General features: G+C 43.6%; 1 protein-coding gene across 16 annotated transcripts in view; it reads right to left on the bottom strand.

Moving 5' to 3' along the window:
- The window catches only part of magi2a (membrane associated guanylate kinase, WW and PDZ domain containing 2a), a 369,023-nt gene that overhangs the window by 108,564 nt on the left and 238,430 nt on the right, over positions 1-22,029 (bottom strand). For all 16 annotated transcript variants that reach the window (XM_055653114.1, XM_055653115.1, XM_055653116.1 and 13 more), the window contains one exon: positions 1,004-1,228. In XM_055653114.1, coding sequence (XP_055509089.1) covers positions 1,004-1,228 — 225 coding nt within the window. The remainder of the gene's footprint in view (positions 1-1,003; positions 1,229-22,029) is intronic.

Below are 22,029 nucleotides of genomic sequence, written 5' to 3'. Positions count from 1 at the left end.
GACTAAAGGTATCCCCATCCAACCAATGTCTTGATGAATATCCTCTTTACCATGTCCAGTGCAATCATATCATTGTGGTGGTGTGGCGGCTAGAACTGCACAAGGTACTCCAAATGTGGTTTACTTTATACTTTGTAAAAAAGTGCTTTAACAATATACTTTGCAAAAAATGACTAAAATCAAATAAATTGTTTCTAACTCGTAGAGCTATTTAATTATGAGGTTGAATTTCATTGCAAAAATAAATGTGAACCTATCAGTGCTACTCATTTTTATGCAGAAATCATTCAGCAACTTTTAGTGATGACATGTGCATAATTAAAAGCGAAAATCTAGGAGTTGTTCCTTGTAAGACTGAGGAAACTGTATTTCACCATATGAAACTCTGTTCAAATTTATCGAGTAGTCTTACAGTAATGGTACTAGATACAAAGCTAACTTGACACAGAAAGTTAAATTAATTAATCTACCCCATGTATATTTATAACATCTTGATACATTTTCATTGCCAATGAACTGAATGAGGATTTGAAATTAACGTCTCAAATGTGGACTCTTAGACCAAATTCTATTCACCATTAATGATTTATGAAAAAAGCTTTTACATCATATTTTTCTTTCTGTTTTTTTCATCTCTATTCTAGATATCCTTCTTGTATCTTTGTTACTCTCCTCTACCTGCCTTACTGATGAATACACTATTTCAGTTTACACATTATTATTTAGTCTTTGCACTGCTCATGAACCTGATTGATGAAGGAGATTCATAATGCCTTTCCCAGTTCACCTAGTCCAAGGATTCTACATTTCACTTTGGATTCCGCATTGACAACAGCATACTTATTGGAATGTATATGAACAAATGTAAGGAGAAAAATCAACGCTCACTGCGAATCAATTCCCAATATTTCAAAAGTACATGCCATTACAAAATGTTGACAGAAATGTTAACATCTCTCCACTCCAGTCCTATTCTATGCTCTCACTGCAATGAAGTACTGACCTGGTGTTATTGTGTCTCCATTTCCATTGACAACAGGCGTTTCTTCTTCTTCTTCTTCCTCTGCCTCAGGAGGAGCAATTTCAGCTTTTTCCATGTTACTTACTGACTTGTTTCTTTTCCTTTTGCCCTCTGAACTCGGTCTGGCACCAGGCAGAATCTGATCCGTTACATTTAACAACAGTGGAATTGGCTCTGCTGGGGGTTTTGGCGTGCCATAGTAATTGTCTGCAATAAAAGAACGGTAAATTCCTGTCAAGTTCCAAGCATCACATTTCAAAGATGCACAATAAAAGTGAAACATAAAGCACTCTAAGCAATTAAGTTTTTTCCTAGTTACTGTTGTAATGTAGAAGATACTGCAGCTGATTTCTACATAGTAAGCTTCTAATTTCAACAATGTAATGTAATGACCACATAGACACAAGAGACTGTAGATGCTGGATCCATGTGCAAAAGGCAAGGTTCTGGAGGAACTCAGTGGGCCAGGCAGCTTCAGTGGAGTGAAATGGACAGATAATGTTTTTTGTGTCGGGATCCTTCTTCAGACAAGAAAGGTCCCAAATTGAAATGCCATCTGACCATTTCTGTACAGTTTTGTACCACAATGCCAGAAGGCAGTTAACAGAATCTCCTCAGGGAGGTAAAGGCTTCTGAAGCAGGGAATGCAAATGATACTGATGAAATACATTGCTATAGGGTGATTGTAAGAGAACGAGCAACCTTTGTGAAAGCCTCCAAATTTTGGAAACTTTGAACTGAAACCAAGTGAGCCTTCGAGGAATAAAGGCACAAGACTAATTTATTGTTGTTCTCCTTTTATGATGGTGGATAATTTTTTTGATTCTTCAATTTACCAGTAAGCTGTAATCAGTCTTATTACAAAATAAGTCTCTCAGCAAAGGTAGCCTGGAAAGGTTACATTTCTGGGGGCAATGGTAAGTGCAGGTACTTATTTTGTTTGCTTGAGGGTTTTCCAGCAAATAAATAAACATAGAGCTTACAACATTACAGGTTTTTATAGAGGACACCATGTTCTTACAGACACCCTTGTCATCTTTCTTCCATCTATATACAGGTGCACAACCTTTTATCCGAAAGCCTTGGGACCAGACACTTCTTGGATTTCGGAATTTTTCGGATTTCGAAATGGAGATTTTTAGCGTAGATTAGGTAGGTAGCACGGGCGGCTTGAAAAGTCTGGAGCGGCTGCCTCCTCCCTGGAGACCGGGGAATCATTGTAAATCATTGCTTAAATGTTAGTCAGTTAGTTTGGAGGGATTTTATGTGGTGGGGTGGGTGAAGGGGGAAACTTTAATTCTTAGTCCCCTACCTGGTCGGAGAGGCGGGGAGCGGGCAATGCCTTACCGGCTGGTTGGAGCTCTGACCCCGGCAACTCTACCCCTGGCTCCAAATCGAGCGCCGCCCACAGCCGGACGCCTGCAGCCCCAGCTCCGCGATGTTGGGAGTCGGCGGACACAGCGCTCTGGAGCTTACTGCACGGAGACCCGGTAAGGCATTGCCCGCTCCGCGCCTCTCCGACCACGTAGGGGACTAAGAATTAAAGTTCCCCCCCTTCACATAAAAGCCCTCCAAACTAACTGACTAATAATAATAATAATAATAATATTTTATTTATGGGCGCCTTTCAAGAGTCTCAAGGACACTTTCCAAAATTTAGCAGGTAGAGGAAAAACATGTAAGGGGAATGAAATAAATAGTAGAGACATGACTAGTACACAAAGTAAAGACAGAATACAATTCAAAACACAATATGAGGCAATTATTGCACAGATGAAAAGGGAGGGGGACGTGGGGCTAAGGATAGGCAGAGGCGAAGAGATGGGTCTTGAGGCGGGACTGGAAGATGGTGAGGAACACGGAATTGCGGATCAGTAGGGGGAGGGAGTTCCAGAGCCTGGGAGCTGCCCTGGAGAAGGCTCTGTCCCCAAAACTGCAGAGGTTGGAGTTGTGGATGGAGAGGAGACCGGCAGATGTGGATCTGAGGGACTGTGAGGGTTGGTAGGGGGAGAGGAGGTGAGTGAGATATGGGGGGGGCCAGATGGTGGAGGGCTTTGTAGGTGAGGACCAGGATTTTGTAGGTGATCTGGTGGGAGATTGGAAGCCAGTGAAGTTGTTTGAGGACTGGAGTGATGTGATGCCAGGATTTGGTGTGGGTGATGAGTCGGGTGGCTGCGTTCTGGACCAGTTGGAGTCGGTTGATGTAGGTGGAGCTGATGCCAAGGAGAAGTGAGTTGCAATAGTCCAGTCGGGAGTAGATGAAGGCATGGATGAGTCTTTCAGTAGCGGGAGGTGTGAGGGTCTGAGTTTGGCGATGTTGCGGAGATGAAAGAAGGAGGTTTTAATGACATGGCGGCTGTGAGGCTCAAGGGAGAAGGTGGAATCAAAGATCACGCCAAGGTTGCGGGCCTTGGGAGATGGGGAGACAATGGTGCCGTCGATGGTGAGAGTGGGGTTATTGATTTTACTGAGTGTGGATTTGGAGCCTATGAGGAGGAATTCTGTCTTATCGCTGTTGAGTTTGAGGAAGTTATGTTGCATTTAAGCAATGATTTAAGCAATGATTTAAGCAATGATTTACAGATGTTTAAGTGTCTCCCCGGTCTCCGGGGAGGAGGCAGCCGCTACAGTAGTACAGACCTGGGTTGACCGTGGGTCGTTTCGGGTCAAGTTTGGCGCCAATCGCGAGCTTTGGTGTGCAGACGACATCCTGGAAAAAATGTCTGGTTTTCGGAGCTTTTCGGTTTCCGGAACTCCGGATAAAAGGTTGTGAACCTGTATTACTAAAACGCTCAAATTGTGTGTTTCTACGTGTATGTGTGTATGATCCTGAAATTATGCCAAAACGGTACACGATAGTGTTATAATTTTTGCACCACCTTACTCACAATTGTCCTGGGATGTGTTTTCATCAAGTTTAGTTCAGATTGATGTTATATTTAACGTTATTCACATTTTTAACATTACAAAATCCAGTTTGAGGAAGGATGACTTGAACACTGCAGTGGCAATTGCAGTGGCAATTTACAGCTAATGACATCACAATGGGATCTCATTTGCAACAATGTTGCAATCACAGAGTCCTGGCAGAGTGAGGCTGAACAGGAGGGGGAGGGGTGCTGGGGGAGGCAGGGGAAGAATTGGAATTTTTTTAAAGTTCTGGCAGCAAGTGCTTGCATTTTTCTTTCAGTTTTACAAGAGGGAGAATGAAGAGGAGGAGGGAGTGCTGGGGATAAGGGGAAATGAGCCGTCCCAGCGCAGATGGGGGCTATGGGTGAGTGGTGGAACATTGCGTTGGGGGAACGCATTGGGGGAACGGGTGAGTGGTGGAATATTGCATTGGGGGAACGGGTTGCGTTGGGGGACCAGACCTCCCGTGTGACAGGGAGCCAATGGGTCCCACTTGGTCTAGTGAACAATAAATCTGTGGATGTTAGAAATCTGAAATCATAACAGAAAATGCTGGAAACACTCAGCAGATGAGACAGCATGTGTGTAAAAAGAAAGTTTTGGGTCGAAGATATGTTGTTAGAATGAGTCTTTGACCTGAAAAGTCTAAGTGGTGCTGCTTCTGTGCAAAACTCTATTGTCTGCTGTATTTCTGACAGATGTCTAATGTATTCCCTATTTCTGATCTGCTGAACCATTTTCTTCTTTGAGGAATGTTGGGTATGAAATATGATTAACATATTTAAGGTCTTGCGCAATTGACACATGCGCAGGAGAGTCTCTAGGTGGCGCCTGAAATAAAGTAACTTGTAGTTTACCTCCGTGTCCGAGTATTATTTAAAGCCCGTTTACAGCACCAAATACACAACAGGGAATTTATTCAGAATGCTCTGACTACATCATTTTGAGAGGATCCTGCAGTAATTCCCTGGAGGCATGGGTTACCCAATTCCAGTCTGGGTCAGTCCACTTGAGGTTTGTTTGTCAGAGATTATGTGTGTAGGGGAGCTATGTCCATCTTTTACTGAACATTTTTCTTTAGCCTTAGTATTATTAAAAGTTGGTTCTCTAAGTAAACAGGACTACTTGTGATTCAGGCTGCAGCAATAGAAAACATTCCTGGAAGCTAATTTTAGATATTACACTACTCTTAGTAAACTGAAAACAGTACAATGGTGCACAAAATTCTCACATCAAAACAACTATTGTTTATTCACACTGGACATGTACAGAATTGGTTAATGGAACTTTTAACTCTACAAAGCTATTTCATGGCACTAGACAGATGAATTGTTCAGCCAGCAACTTGATTTCATCAAGCTGGATTGGAGTGTCAGTTTGGATTTTTGCTGTCAAGTTTTTAGAAAGGAATTCAAAGCTGGTACCTTCTGCCTCAGAATGTTGGCCTGTTGTGATTTGTAATTCTTTTTCACTGCAGAAGGAAAGATATCTTACTATAATTAGAGAGAATATACTTTGAAAATTATGTTGGTCTCCTAACCTTTAAAATTGGATTTACTTGCTGTAGAGAGAGTGCACCAATTTGTTTCTGGAATAACAGCTCTGACATATGAGGAGAGACATAGGCTAGCCTCTATTCTCTGCCAGTGAAAACAAGGAGAGGTGACCTCTTTAAAAAAAAAGGATCATACAATAGGATAAGTACTGGAAGACATTTAGCCTAGCTGATGAGTCTAGAACGGGATCATAGTCTTTAAATATCCGCCATTCCATTTATCACTAAAATAAATAGACATTTTTTTGCTCAGAGAGTAGTAAATCTTTTGAAATGTCTACACTGGATGACATTGAATGCCTAATCATTGATTGTGTTTGAAGGAAAGTTTGGCAGATTTCTAGAAAATTGTGTTAGAACAGAGCAGACTTGGTTTGCTCAACAGTGGAGCAGACTTGCAATGGCTGACTGCTCCCATTTCTTATCTTCTTTTTCTAATTGACATTTCTACCCTTTGAGCTACAGTCCATATTTAAACCGAAACACATAATCAGGGAAGAAATAATGCAATTTGATTTATTGCTCTATTTATGATTTCTGTTTTAGCCATGAGACACCAAAATGCTAAACAAATGATTACCAAAGAACAAACAAAAAAAAAAGATATTTTGTACTCAATTTCTACATTAAACCCCTCTAAAAGCTGCTGTGGTTTACACCAAACTCACAGCAGGGTTTCTCTCTTTATTAGTAATGGTGTGTGCAAACACAGAATGGCCCAAATTGTTACATTTGCATCAAGACATATGATGATTGTTAGAAAATTAATACAGCATGATAAATATTTAGTGTAAATAAAGACAATCTGGCAAGATCTATCGAATAATGTTTATTCTGTGCTTGCTGTTTTAATGCAATTTGCCAAGGACAAAGTAATCCTGAAGCAAAATGGTGCACATGTTAGAAATCAAAATGTTAAAAAAGAGGTGGGAAATACTCAGGTGACATCAATGGAGAGAAAAACTAAAACAGGGTTAATGTTTCATATCAATTATCTTTAAGCAATCTTTTAGCACTGAATTTAAAATCCACTTTAAAGTATGATGCCAGTTTATTGGAGAGCTAAAATCACAGTAATGGCCATCTCCAGCTGGCATTGACTACTTTCAACTCCCAAAACACACACTTTATTCTAAGCTCTGTCGTGTGTTCTAGATTACCACATGCACAGAGAAAATTATTTAAGGATATGCTCAAAGCTTCCGTGTACTATATACCCAAGTCCTGAAAATTTCTGGTCTATAATCCAAACAGAGAGAGTATTTGAGAACCCTGTAAAAAAATTAAATGATTGATATCACCATAGTTTAATCGATAGTTCATCAGTTAACAGTGATGGTTGTAAGATCCATCCTTTTCCTATAACAGCAGGATGGATGCCTTAAGTCTTTTATTCATTCTTGGAATGAAGGCAACTGGAAAAAACAGCATTTATTTGGGGTGGAAGATTGCAACCTTCATGTGAGTGTTTCGACAAATGCAATCAACCCGGCGTGCACAATCAAATAAGATCAAATAGAACAAGTGGTCCTACAATTTTAGGCTGTGCACGCCATATGCAAGAAGAAGAAGCATTTATTTCACAAGACAATCGTGTTGAACTCTTCTGTAACTACTGTGGCTCATATATTGGAGAGCTGTAGATCAGGATTTTAGTCCTCTCAAATGGAGGAATGTTCATATATTTTCAAGTCAGAATTGTATGCATATAACCTGGAGATAAACTTAAAGATGTTGGTGTTTCCCTGTGTCTGTTCCTTGTCCTGCTAGCTGGTACAGGGTTAGAAGATGCTGTCAATGAAATCCTGATAAATTATCACAAGACATCATCAGTGAAGCAATGCCACTCAAGAAGCTCCTTGACCTTGGATCACTCTCTTAGAAATAAGCTATTTGAGATGTAAAAGCGTTTGAACATTTCTAAAGGTGACATTTGCATAATTGGTGACTGTTGTGATACTAAGTAAACCATATATGTTCTTTAAAAGTGTATGATTCCACAAATAAACCTATGATCACCTATAAGCAATTCCTAGGTGATTAGATCAAGGGCTTGTCGCATTTGGTGATTTTTTTTGGCGACTGCCGGCATCATATCAGCGTTGCCATAAGATTTAAAACATTTCTAAATCCAATGGCGACAACAAATTTTTTGCAACTCAAAAAAAAAACACCGCGTGTCATACGTCATCATGCTGCGGTGACCTGATACGTCAGTCAATGATGCCGGCGGTTGCCGAAAAAACCGCCCAGGCCGTTCAGGTTTATTTGTGGAATTACAAACATTGTTTTAAGAACTAGGCAGCTGTTACAGATATCAATGTAGATGTGACTACCAATGTCTTGTAAAAAAACAAGGGTGCAGGCATAAACAGGAGCTGCAGTTATGTGGGCTTATTGTCATTCAATTCATAGGCCCCGGAACCGGGGGGGGGCAGCAGCCCCCCCCCACTTTTTTGGCCACTGTACAGGGTGATTGCTGGTCGGTGCAGACTTGGTGGGCCGAAGGGCCTGTTGCCACACTGCATCTCTAAAGTCTAAAAGGCTGTAGTCTAAAGACCAAAGCGGGCCGGACTGATATGTGTAGGAAAGAACTGCAAATGCTGGTTTAAATCGAAGGTGGGCACAAAATGTTGGAATAACTCACCCTACAGGAAGGGTCTCAACCTGAAACGTCACCAGCTGGCTTCTCTCCAGAGATGCTGCCTGTCCGCTGAGTTACTCCAGCATTTTGTGTCTACCGGAGTGATGTGTATCTGGGTGATATTATAGGGAGGGTTTGATCAGACAAAAGTTCCACTGGGTGCTGACCTGGTTCGCTGCACGAACAGCAGCTTCTAGTTTACAGTGGTCATCCATTGACATTCCGGACTGCAGCTGCCACCGCTCGCACAAAGCAGCAATTCATTCATTCAAACGTTTGTTTTTCTTTTGCATCATTGACAATCCAAGAACGATTGAGAAAACCAAGAATAACTCGTGGTTTGGGATGTACGACATATTCCCACTTAAGGAGCTGCCATACATTGGCAACGAGCAAGATATTGATGCAACCATTAGTGATCAACCGATTGCCCGCAGGCTGGCAAGGCCACTGTTTGGTGTTTAAATGTTTATTGTACATGATTGCTTCATGTTGAGGATTGGGAGACCTGTTCACAGTCACTCGCAGCTTCGCCGTTATCGGTATCCCAGACATTGTCTCAGACCGCTGTCCTTCAGATACGGAGCATCCTGTTCACCTGTGTCCCAGAGCCGGAGCCCCGGTCGCCAACACACCCTCTCACCCAGATACCTGCCCTACAGATCGGGAGCGATCCTCAACCTCCCTTGAGCACTCCCGGCCGCTTCTCCCCTCTATTCCAGACTGGGATCCACGATGCTGGCCACACTCTCTACGCTAGACACCTGCCCCAGCTCCAGACACTGTGCCGGTGCCAGACCCCCTTGTCAGCCCGGTGAGACGTCTGACGACCCCAGTTTGGGGTTTGCAGTTATACCTTGGTGTTTTATACGAGATTGATATGTGCCAGAGGATTACATGCATCTGTTCTTGGTTTTGTCCCAATGGTTACTTGCCCATTCTACATGTTGTCAAGGAGGACATTTTGTCAAGTCGGTTTGTCAAGGAGGACTCTCTCTAACTTCTACAGGTGCACAGTAGAGAGCCTGCTGACCGGTTGCATCGTGGCTTGGTTTGGCAACTTGAGCGCCCTGGAGAGGACGAGACTACAAAATGTAGTAAACACTACCTAGTCCATCATTGGCTCTGACGTTTCTTCCATCGAGGGGATTTATTGAAGTCGCTGCCTCAAAAAGGCTGGCATTATCATCAAAGACCCACACCATCCTGGCCACACACTCATCTCCCTGCTATCTTCAGGTAGAAGGTACAGGAGCCTGAAGACGGCAACAACCAGGTTCAGGAATAGCTACTTCCCCACAGCCATCAGGCTATTAAACCTGGCTCAGACAAAACTCTGAACATTAATAACCCATTATCTGTTATTTGCACTTTATCAGTTTACTTATTCATGTGTTTTGTAGTCAATGCCTACTATGTTCTGTGTGCTGAAGCAAAACAAGAATTTCATTGTCCTATCAGGGACACATGACAATAAACTCACTTGACTTGACTTGACTACATTTCCTAATGTTAATTCAATGCCAGTTGATAGCCTGACTCCACTCCAGATGTTCCATACTGATGCAGGCTCTTGATCCAAAATGTCAACAATTCCTTTCTCTCCACAAATGCTGGCAGAACCGTAAGTTCCTCAAGTATTTTGTTTTTTGGTCCAGGTTACAGAGATCTTTCAATCTCTTCTCTCTACTGTATGCATATATTTAAATCCTATCAAAGGATTTCAGAGTCATCCTCATTTACAAGACACATGAATATCATGTCCAATCAACTCCATCAAATAATTTAACGTACTTATTGTGCTGGTGCAAAGTGTTGCCAGCTCATGGAAAAGTCAACAAGCATTAAAATCAAATTTGCCGGTCTCTTGGTAGTCACCTTGGCACCCCGGGAAGAAGGAAATCACTTGTAATGCATGCTGACAGTCTGATTGTGCTAATGCTATAGTGACACAATTAAGAATCACTGAATTAAATTATTTTAATTCATCTTCAAAGCAAGTGGAATAATGGGCTGTAATAGAAAATCCAAAATTGTGTGAACACTGGATACTTTCCAAATTTTATTACATATGATTTTAAGAATATAGATTAAATATAATTTGAAACATTTTACCAAGTTGTTTCTCTGGCTCCTTGTTTTGTGGCAGTGGACAAACTACATTAAACAGACTAGACCTAATGAGCAACATTTATTTTGTGGATCTGTCAGGGATTAGGTCAGACAGTGGTGGTTGGAACAATTTAAATGGAGTGTTAATGGACTTGACAAGAGTGACAGACTGCTGGAGTTAAGCCATATTTCCTGGATTTGAACCATTAGCAAAATCTATTGTAAGCTTGAAATTCCATCCACAGCAAATGTAATTTAGACACAGCAACGTTGATCCCTCTTCTAAAAGGCAGAGAACTGCCAATCTTCCAGTCTTTGATGTTCTGGTAATAGCTGATGTTTGTGATTCTGTAGGTTAACATTTTGAGGAAATCATCTGCGGAAATAAAAAACTAGAACTTCACCCCATCCCATATTATGTTGAAAATACTAATAATTTCAGTAACTCCAACAGACTAAAAATGCATTAATCTTTGAATCTATATTGTAACTGACTATTTTTTTCTTTGATCTGGCAAAGTTATTATCAAAGTTAGATACACTAAATGATGGTTACACAAAAAGCTGGAGAAACTCAGCGGGTGCAGCAGCATCTATGGAGCGAAGGAAATAGGCAACGTTTCGGGCCGAAACCCTTCTTCAGACTGATCGGGGGCGGGGGTGGGTGGGGACAAGAAAGGGAAAAGGAGGAGTAGCCAGAAGGCTGGGGGATGGGAGGAGACAGCAGGGGGGCTGAGGAAGGGGAGGAGACAGCAAGGACTAACAAAATTGGGAGAATTCGATGTTCATGCCCCCGGGGTGCAGACTCCCCAAACGGAATATGAGGTGCTGTTCCTCCAATTTCCGGTGCTGCTCGCTGTGGCCATGGAGGAGACCCAGGACAGAGAGGTCGGAGGCGGAGTGGGAGGGGGGGTTGAAGTGCTGAGCCACCGGGAGGTCAGCTTGGTTATTGCGGACCGAGCGGAGGTGTTCGGCGAAACGATCGCCCAACCTCCGCTTGGTCTCACCGATATAGATCTGCTGACATCTAGAGCAGCGGACGCAATAGATGAGGTTGGAAGAGATGCAGGTAAACCTCTGTCGCACCTGGAACGATTGCTTGGGTCCTTGAACGGAGTCGAGGGGGGAGGTAAAGGGACAAGTGTTGCATCTCTTGCGGTTGCAAGGGAAAGTGCCCGGGGAGGGGGTGGACCGAGAGGGAAGGGAAGAATTGACAAGGGAGTTATGGAGGGAGCGGTCTTTGCGGAAGGCAGATATGGGGGGAGATGGGAAGATGTGGCGAGTAGTGGGGTCACGTTGGAGGTGGCGAAACTGACGGAGGATTACTTTTTGTATGTGACGGCTGGTGGGGTGAAAGGTGAGGACTAGGGGGACTCGGCCCTTGTTGTGAGTGCGGGGATGGGGAGAGAGAGCAGTGTTGCGGGGTATGGAAGAGACCCTGGTGCGAGCCTCATTTATGGTGGAGGAGGGGAACCCCCGTTCCCTGAATAGTGAGGACATTTCAGATGTCCTGGTGTGGAACGCCTCATCCGTGGAGCAGATGCGGCGTAGACGGAGGAATTGGGAGTAGGGGATGGAGTCCTTACAGGAAGCAGGGTGGGAAGAAGTGTAGTCCAGATAGCCATGGGAGTTAGTGGGTTTATAGTGTATGTCGGTTAGAAGTCTATCACCTGCAATGGAGATAGTGAGGTCAAGGAATGGTAGGGAAGTGTCGGAAATGGTCCAGGTGTATTTGAGTGCCGGATGGAAGTTAGTGGTGAAGTGGATGAAGTCAGTCAGTTGTGTGCGGGTGCAGGAGGTGGCACCAAAGCAGTCGTCGATGTAGCGGAGGTAGAGGTCGGGGATGGGGCCCTGGTATGTATTGAACAAGGATTGCTCGACGTAACCTACAAATAGGCAGGCATAGCTGGGGCCCATGCGTGTGCCCATAGCTACGCCCTTGTATTTGGAGGAGTGTCTCCTCAGACACTCTCCGTCGTCTCCACGCATTCAATTCTCTAGGCCCTCACCCCCTCATCTTCACCATGGACGTCCAATCACTATACACCTCCATCCCCCACCACGATGGTCTCACAGCCCTCCGGTTCTTCCTCGACCAGAGAAGCAACCCATACCCAGCCACTGACACTCTCCTCCGCCTAGCGGAGCTGGTCCTTACCCTCAATAACTTCACGTTCGACTTTCAATACATACCAGGGCCCCATCCCCGACCTCTACCTCCGCTACATCGACGACTGCTTTGGTGCCACCTCCTGCACCCGCACACAACTGACTGACTTCATCCACTTCACCACTAACTTCCATCCGGCACTCAAATACACCTGGACCATTTCCGACACTTCCCTACCATTCCTTGACCTCACTATCTCCATTGCAGGTGATAGACTTCTAACCGACATACACTATAAACCCACTGACTCCCATGGCTATCTGGACTACACTTCTTCCCACCCTGCTTCCTGTAAGGACTCCATCCCCTACTCCCAATTCCTCCGTCTACGCTGCATCTGCTCCACGGATGAGGCGTTCCACACCAGGACATCTGAAATGTCCTCACTATTCAGGGAACGGGGGTTCCCCTCCTCCACCATAAATGAGGCTCGCACCAGGGTCTCTTCCATACCCCACAACACTGCTCTCTCTCCCCATCCCCGCACTCGCAACAAGGGCCGAGTCCCCCTAGTCCTCACCTTTCACCCCACCAGCCGTCACATACAAAAAGTAATCCTCCGTCAGTTTCGCCACCTCCAACGTGACCCCACTACTCGCCACATCTTCCCATCTCCCCCCATATCTGCCTTCCGCAAAGACCGCTCCCTCCATAACTCCCTTGTCAATTCTTCCCTTCCCTCTCGGTCCACCCCCTCCCCGGGCACTTTCCCTTGCAACCGCAAGAGATGCAACACTTGTCCCTTTACCTCCCCCCTCGACTCCGTTCAAGGACCCAAGCAATCGTTCCAGGTGCGACAGAGGTTTACCTGCATCTCTTCCAACCTCATCTATTGCGTCCGCTGCTCTAGATGTCAGCAGATCTATATCGGTGAGACCAAGCGGAGGTTGGGCGATCGTTTCGCCGAACACCTCCGCTCGGTCCGCAATAACCAAGCTGACCTCCCGGTGGCTCAGCACTTCAACTCCCCCTCCCACTCCGCCTCCGACCTCTCTGTCCTGGGTCTCCTCCATGGCCACAGCGAGCAGCACCGGAAATTGGAGGAACAGCACCTCATATTCCGTTTGGGGAGTCTGCACCCCGGGGGCATGAACATCGAATTCTCCCAATTTTGTTAGTCCTTGCTGTCTCCTCCCCTTCCTCAGCCCCCCTGCTGTCTCCTCCCATCCCCCAGCCTTCTGGCTACTCCTCCTTTTCCCTTTCTTGTCCCCACCCACCCCCGCCCCCGATCAGTCTGAAGAAGGGTTTCGGCCCGAAACGTTGCCTATTTCCTTCGCTCCATAGATGCTGCTGCACCCGCTGAGTTTCTCCAGCTTTTTTGTGTAACCTTCGATTCTCCAGCATCTGCAGTTCCCTCTTATACACTAAATGATGATCTGATGATTGAGGTTTTCCTCCGAAATTGAGCAATTGATTTTTGATGAGCAGAAGTCAATAATTAGCACTTTAACCACAGTGGTTCTTTCAGATATGGATAATCTCGATGCTGATACTAGGATTGTTTGTGTAGGAAGGTACTGCGATGCTAGTTTAAACCAAAGATAGACACAAAATGCTGGAGTAACTCAGTGGGACAGGCAGCATCTCTGGAACGAGGGAATGGGTGACGTTTCGGATCGAGACCCTTCTTCAGACTTAGAGTCAGGGAAGGGGAGATATAGAGATAAGGAAGTGTAAAGTGTGAGAACAAGACATCAAAGGGGATGATCAAGGAAAATGTAGAATAGATCATTGTTAGCTAGGAGAAGGTAACAACAAAGCAAACAGAGATAAAATGTAATTAGGGACAATCAGACTTGTTGGAGAACTTGGAGGGGGATGAAGAAAGTGGGAAAGCAAGGGTTATTTGAAGTTAGAGAAGTTAACATTCATACCGCTGGGATGTCAGCTGCCCAAGCAAAATATGAGGTGCTGTTCTTCCAATTTGCTCTGGGCCTTACTCTGACAATAGAGGAGGCCCAGGACAGAAAGGTCAGTGTTGGAATGGGAGTGGGAGTTAAATTGTTTAGCAACCGGGAGATCCGGCAGGTTTAGGCAGACTGAGCGGAGGTGTTCAGCGAAACGATCGCTGAGCCTTGGCCTCACCGACATATAGGTGAGGGGGTGGTTTGGGTGGGAAGGGTGAATTAAGCAGGGAGTTGCAGAGGGAACGGACTCTGCGGAAAGCGGAGAAAATGGGAAGATGTGGCTAGTGGTGGGATCCCGTTGGAGCTGACGAAAATGTTGGAGGATTATCTGCTGTATGCAACGGCTGATGGAGCGAAAGGTGAAGACAAGAGGGGCGTGTTTGTTACGAAGTGGGGGGAGGGGGAGCAAGAACGGAGCTGCGGGATATTGAGGAGACCCTAGTGAGGGCCTCAACTATGATGGAAGAGGGGAACTCCCGTTCCCTAAAGAATGAGGACATCTCAGATGTCCTGGTATGGAACACCTCATCTCGGGCGCAGATGCGGCATAGACGGAGGAATAGTGGATAGTGTCTTTGCAGGAGGCAGGGTGGAAAGAAGTATAGTCTAGATAGCTGTGGGAGTCAGTGGGTTTCTAATAAATGTCAGTCAATAGTCTTGTATCGATCTATGGTTGGTTGTGGTTATTTATCTCTGCTATTTCAAAATGGTAATTTCTATTTCATATTTTTGATTTCCTGGACACCTATGAAATGTTTGCATCTGGGATTCTGACAGCCAAAGTCAAATGTTTAGCCTTAGTAAATAAGAGCAGAGGAAAATGCTGTAATTATGGACTTTGTAAAGGCACCTTATAATGAAGCAGTGGTTGAGCAGCGAGGCGTTTCTATATAGCAGCATGATTGGAGATTGGTCGGTAGATTTGATGATGCAACTATTGATCACGTTAGTTAATAAAATTGCATTTGTTCATGAGGCACTGTTCGTGTGATTCATAAGCACCATATTTATTTATGTAGTCTTTGCTCATATTGCAAATGTTACCACATGTAGAGTCATAGAGCCGTACAGACCCTTCGGTCCAACTTACCCATGGTGAACAAGATGCCCTATCCATGCTAGTCTCACCAGCCTGTGTTTGCCCCATATCCCTCTAAACCTTTCCTATCCATGTTGCCTTCCAAATATCTTTTAAATGTTGTTATAGTACCATAGTACTTCCATTGATATTTTACCATCAAACTCTGAATATGTACGTTTATAAATGAAGGAAGAAACAACATAGAATTAAAATATTTAAGATTATTATTAAAATAGGAACTACATCTGTGATGTTTCTACAGTAATGTAATATTTCTACAGTATCAGGTGCAATTGGAAACCATGAGAAATAGAACAATTCATATGAAGCATTACCTATGTATGCTAACTACAGCTTTCATGAAAGCTAATTACTTTAACATTTAAAAAATAATAAAACCAAAACAAAACCCTTCCCCACGCTTTATCCCTGAAGGGAGATACGATACCGTCATGAAGCAGCACAAAAACTGCCTGATCCACTTGCTTGGAACTACTGACACGTGAGATCAGTCTTTGGACTTAGAGTTTAAGCTGAGGGTAGTGTGGAACATTGATGGCACATACAGGCACAGTCAGGAATGTCTGGCCCATTGTACAACGATGCCTGGCACAAGCCAATGTTACTTAGTATTTTTCATTTTATGTAATAAATATTTGTTATAATGGACCATTGAGGGCCGGGGGGTGGGGTGAAATGGTGATATAGCCGATTGTCTGCTATAACTGTGTAAGGGATTACTAAGTAATAGAGTATCATTGCACATCTAGTAGAAACAAAGAACTGCAGATGCTGGTTAATACACAAAAGGATACAAAGTGCTGAAGTAACTCAGCAGGTCAGCTGGATGGGTCACGTTTCAATTCATAGTAAGAGACACGCAGAAGCAACTAGTATGTGAAATACACCAAACCTAGATGTGGCAAAGATATTGGGTTTTAAATTTCCATGCAAGCTCGATAATTAAAGCGGTGTCATTTTGAATAGGCTAATATAATATTATGCATACAATTGAAAAGTGTACTTATCAAAAACGTGAGGTGGCTATTTATTATTCATTCTTGCATCAAAGAGTGTAGGTCAAAATTATGTTAATTGATTAAAACTGATCTTTGTGTTTTTATCGTATATAATTAAAAACTGATTTATTGACTGAGAATCAGTGAGACCGTTTAGTTTTGTGACTAAAAATGGCGAGCTCATGTGGTGTCATGTGGTACTTGACATATTCCAGTGTCTGATGTGTGGTTTAAACATTAGCTTTCATAATCCTTGAGTCATGCTATTATTTATCGAGATATGCCACAAATTATTGGGAGAGTAATGTTCAGTTTATTAAATCAAGTATTAAGACATTGATTTGGATATATTTATCAAAAGAAAAGATTAAAAACATATCAAACAATTATCTCAACATGGTCTAGATTTTGGAATCAGCATCAGCATCAAAGTTCCAGTGCTTGCTGATGACCTTGAAGAAAACTGCCCACAACAACCTTGTGATCATTCATTATGGTGTTTACTCTCCTGGTGTTGCTGTCAGTTCGGTGGCAGCAACAAAGGAAGAGTAAACATCACAGATATCGCACGATCATTATGGGCCGATTTCTTCAAGGTCAGCAGCAAGCATTGGCAACAATAATATTGTCAAGCCACCATTGTTGCTAAATAATTGTTAAAGGCAGAAAATAAGGAATAAATGTCTTTAAAAAAAATTTAGAAGTCAAAATAAAGATTGGAAAAATATGATTGTGGTGGAAACAGCAAAGTCTTCAATAAACCTTATTAAAGGACTATTATAATTATTGGAATTACAATTTATCATTTACATGCATAAAATGTAACCTTTTCAAGGCAGAAAGGTTTGTGAAATCTACATAGAGAAGAAGAGCTTGTAAAAGTTGCAAAGTATGCCATTAAAAACTTGCAGCTCATTCAGATTATTTTACAAAATCATTTCATTAGTAACTTAAATTCACACTGATTGGAGAAGGATAGAAAACAAGCCAGCCTGCAGAGCAAGGCTGAATTACTGACATCAGCTTCTACATACCTTTGTTAAACCCCGAATGTTCAGAAAACATGTTGATTTAACTATGCAATGGCAGTAAATTCCAATAGTTTGGGTGCCATTTCAAATATAAAATCTATTACATGATTACAATGGTAAGGGAACTAATAAAACACTACAATTGATAAGTTTTTAGGGTAAAGGGTAGATCATATACGATTCACCAAGAACAACACTGATAAAATGTGAAGCAAGTTTTGAAACATTTTCTGATTCAAAAATGTAAAACAGGTCGAACAAGAATTAAGCTTTTAAGGTAAAATCACCATGATGTTAGCAAGTCAGTAACTATCATGTATGGTATTGCAGTCAAACATCTTTCTCTGAATTAATTTTATACTGCATACTTATGGTCTATTTAGAAATGTATGCCTTTATAAAATAATGAACATGATACATGGCTTTGATTCATTTTCTGATCTATTTAATTATTAATCAAATTAGAAAAAATCTCCCAATTTTTACATTATCTTAAAGTACATTGGCTTGTTATTTGGTTAAAATAAAATTACCCACTTGCAGTTATTCCCATTGCATTCTTCTGATGAAGCAATTGAGCTTTTCTGAATCAATCGCATCTAATAGTGGCACATCTAAACTGAGCTTAACTACCTTTTTATGAGATTGTCAAGAGATGCAATATGTTACAATTTAGCATTCAAGTTTCCATTTGTGATTTGTACTTCCACCAGATTTGTCTGTTAGCTTAACCCCCCCACCATTGCATCAGACATAGGTACAATGCTTTTATGCGGTACAACATTTGGTCTCCACTTCCCTTCTTCAGGTGCAAAATGTATTTCATAATGGCAATCCCTTTCCTTACAATTTTTGAAAGAGGGCAATATGTATGATGAAGAAATCATTGCTGATAATCTGTGCTCAACTGCCAGAAGTCTCCTGCAGTCCACATTCACAAGAAGTGAAAATGCCTGGTGACGAGCTTTATGTGAAACTAGCTTTGACGCCCTGTCCCACAATGCGAGTTTACCCAAGAGCTCTCCCGAGTTTAAACAAAAATCAAACTCGTGGTAGGTACGTAGAATGAATGTAGCGGGTATGTAGGAGCTCGTGGATGTCTCGTGGCGGCTCGTAATGCTAACGGCAGGTACTCGGGAAACTCATGAAGTTTTTCAACAGTGTGAAAAATTTCCAAGAGTAAAAAAATACTCATGATGAAGTACCATGAGTTTGATTATTTTTTTTTATTCGGGAGAGCTCTTGGGTAAACTCGCATTGTGGGACAGGGGCTTTAGGACTCCCAAGTCAGCAAATGTAGAGTGGCAATCTGTTGCAAGAATACAGTTATGGGGCTGTCCCACTGTACGAGCTAATTCAAGAATTCACCCTAGTTTCCCCGGGGAATTACGGTAATAGCCGCTCATGGGTACTCGGGGGCTCTCGTGGACATTTTTCAACATGTTATTGTTTCAACATGTTAAAAAATCTTCACGAGTCTTCACGAGCTTTCCGCGTTTCCCGAGTACCTGCCGTTAGCGCTACGAGTCGCTAAGAGACGGCCCGAGCTCCGATGTACACCGCTTACCACGAGTTTGATTTATTTTTTCAACTAGGGAGAGCTCTTGGGTAAACTCGTATAGTGGGACAGGCCCATTAATTTGCATCATAGGAAAGACACAATCGCAAGGAAAATAACTGTTAACATTACACTCATGTCCTCATCCAAGCCATCTCTAGAAACGCTACAATTCTGTGGTGGGAAATAGCTTGGAGTGGCATTGGGATGCAGCTTCTGTGCCATCAATTCTGTGTACCTCCACTTTTCCAGCTATCAGTGTTGATACGCTGACGTACTAGTTGCTCCACATCCATTTTGGAATGTAAACAGGGCCACCCGCAAGCTCTTTACGAAGGACGCGTAAAGAACAATAACTTTTAGCCACGAGGCTTACAGAACAAAATTGTTGAGTTCCTCAAAGTATAGTTTTCAAGTTTCAGTAATGCTGCTCAAAGCACTGTTCTCATTGATGTAATTTCTTGCTGTTGTCAGTATATAGTGCAAGAGGTCATAGAGACAGAGTGATACAGTGTGGGAAGCAGGCCCTTCAGTTAATCATTGCATGGTGGCAGGAGAAAAAAAAAATCAGAAATAGACGTATAACATTTTTGGATAATTAGAGTAAGCAGTTTCAGCAGAGGCTGAACAGCTGAGAAGAGGAGCATCACGGGAGTTTTGAAAAGAAGCGGCCTATTGGGAACGGCCATGCTGGAAGTCGCTGCACGTTGAGTTGCTACTGCTGTGTTTGAGGGCAAATGTACAGGCTTTGACTCCTGAGACTGTGCTGTGTTTGAGGGCAAGTGTAGAGGCTTTGGCAAGGAGGCATTAGAAAAGCAATCAATTAATCACTCCATGTTTGGTTTCTCCATTTTCAAGTAGTCTACATCATGAACAAATCTAACACACATATTTGGTAGAATTGTAAGTAAAAGCATTGCTTCACTTGAAAAGTGTAATTTGGTCCCTGGAGAAAGGAAATGGTTGGCGGAGGTGGAAGGGCAGACCAGAGAGTCACAAAGGAAACAGTCCCTTCAGAATGCTGAAAAGGGAGGAGAGATGAAACAGAAAAATAGGTGGAGTAGGCCATTCAGCCCTTCGAGACCATTCAATATGATCATGGCTGATCATCTAAGATCAGTACCTCGCTCCTACTTTTCCCCCACATCCCTTGATTTCTTTAGCCCTAAGAGCTAAATCTAACTCTTTCTAGAAAACATCCAGTGAATTGGCCTCCACTGCCTTCTGTGGCAGAGAAATCCACATATTTACAACTCTCTGGGTGGAATGTTTTTTCCGCATCTCAGTTCTAAACAGCCTACCCCTTATACTTAAACTGTGACCCCTGGTTCTGAACTCCCCCAATATCGGGAAATTTTTTCCTGCATCTAGCCTGTCCAATCCTTTAAGAATTTTATATGTTTCTAATAAGATCCACTCTCATCCTTCTAAATTCCAGTCAATACAAGCCCAGTCGACCCATTCTTTCATATGTCAGTCCCGCCATTCCGGGAATTAACCTGGTGAACCTACGCTGCACTCCAGCAATAATGTCCTTCCTCAAATTGGGAGACCAAAATTGCACACAATACTCCAGGGGCAGTCTCACCAGGGCCCTGTACAACTGCAGTAGGACCTCCTTTCTCCTAAATTTAAATCCTCTCACAATGAAGGCCAACATGCTATTAGCTTAGCCAAGCCTACCCAAAACCCCCCACATCCATCCCTCCCCTCCCCCCCCCCCGCACCCCCGCACACCCCTCCCCCCACACACCCCTCTCCCCCCCACACACCCCCTCTCCCCCCCACACACACCCCCCCTCCCCCCCACACACACCCCTCTCCCCCCACTCACATCCTCCCTCTCCCCACACATCCCCCTTCCCCCGGTAGGCCCCGCCTGAAGCCGTCCCCGGGCTACAAAATGCTCCCGCCATTGCGTTGGAGGAACAGGTGAGTGGTGGCATATTACGTTGGGGGACCACAAATATCTCGACTACACTTCTTCCACCCTGCTTCCTGGAAAGACTCTATCCCCATCTCCCAATTCTTCCGTCTACGCCGCATCTGCGCCCAAGGTGAGGTGTTCTAAACATCCGAGATGCCCTCATTCTTTGGGGAACAGGGGTTCCCCTCTCCCATCATAGATGAGGCTCTCACTCGTGTCTCCTTGGTACCTCGTAGCTCTGCCCCTTGCTCCCCCTCCCCAGAGTCGCAACAAAGACAGAGTCTCCCTAGTCATTACCTTCTACCCCATCAGCCGTCGCATACAACACATAATTCTCTGAAATTTCCACCACTTCCAACGGGATCCCACTAGCCACATTTTCCCATCTCCGCTCCTTTCTGCCTTTCACAGAGATTGTTCCCTCTGCAACTCCCTGTTTAACTCATCCCTTCCCACCCAAATCACCCTCTCCCCAGATACCTTCCCCTGCAACTCCACAAGATGCAACACCTGTCGCTATACCTCCTCGCTTGACTCTATCCAGGGACCCCGACTGTCCTTTCAGGTTAGGCAGAGGTTTACTTGCACCTCCTCCAACCTCATCTGCTGTATCCATTGCTCAACATAGAAACATAGACTTAGAAAATAGGTGCAGGAGTAGGCCATTCGGCCCTTCGAGCCTGCACCGCCATTCGATATGATCATGGCTGATCATCCAACTCAGTATCTCATCCCTGCCTTCTCTCCATACCCCCTGATCCCTTTAGCCACAAGGGCCATATCTAACTCCCTCTTAAATATAGCCAATGAACTGGCCTCAACTACCTTCTGTGGCAGAGAATTCCACAGATTCACCACTCTCTGTGTAAAAAATGATTTTCTCATCTCGGTCCTAAAAGACTTCCCTCTTATCCTTAAACTGTGACACCTAGTTCTGGACTTCCCCAACATCGGGAATAATCTTCCTGCATCTAGCCTGTCCAACCCCTTAAGAATTTTGTACGTTTCTATAAGATCCCCCCTCAATCTTCTAAATTCTAGCGTGTACAAGCCAAGTCTATCCAGTCTTTCTTCATATGAAAATCCTGACATCC

The sequence above is a fragment of the Leucoraja erinacea genome, chromosome 22 (assembly GCF_028641065.1).
Source record: "Leucoraja erinacea ecotype New England chromosome 22, Leri_hhj_1, whole genome shotgun sequence".
Taxonomy (NCBI): Eukaryota; Metazoa; Chordata; class Chondrichthyes; order Rajiformes; family Rajidae; genus Leucoraja; species Leucoraja erinaceus.
This window is presented reverse-complemented; position numbering and strand designations above follow the sequence as displayed.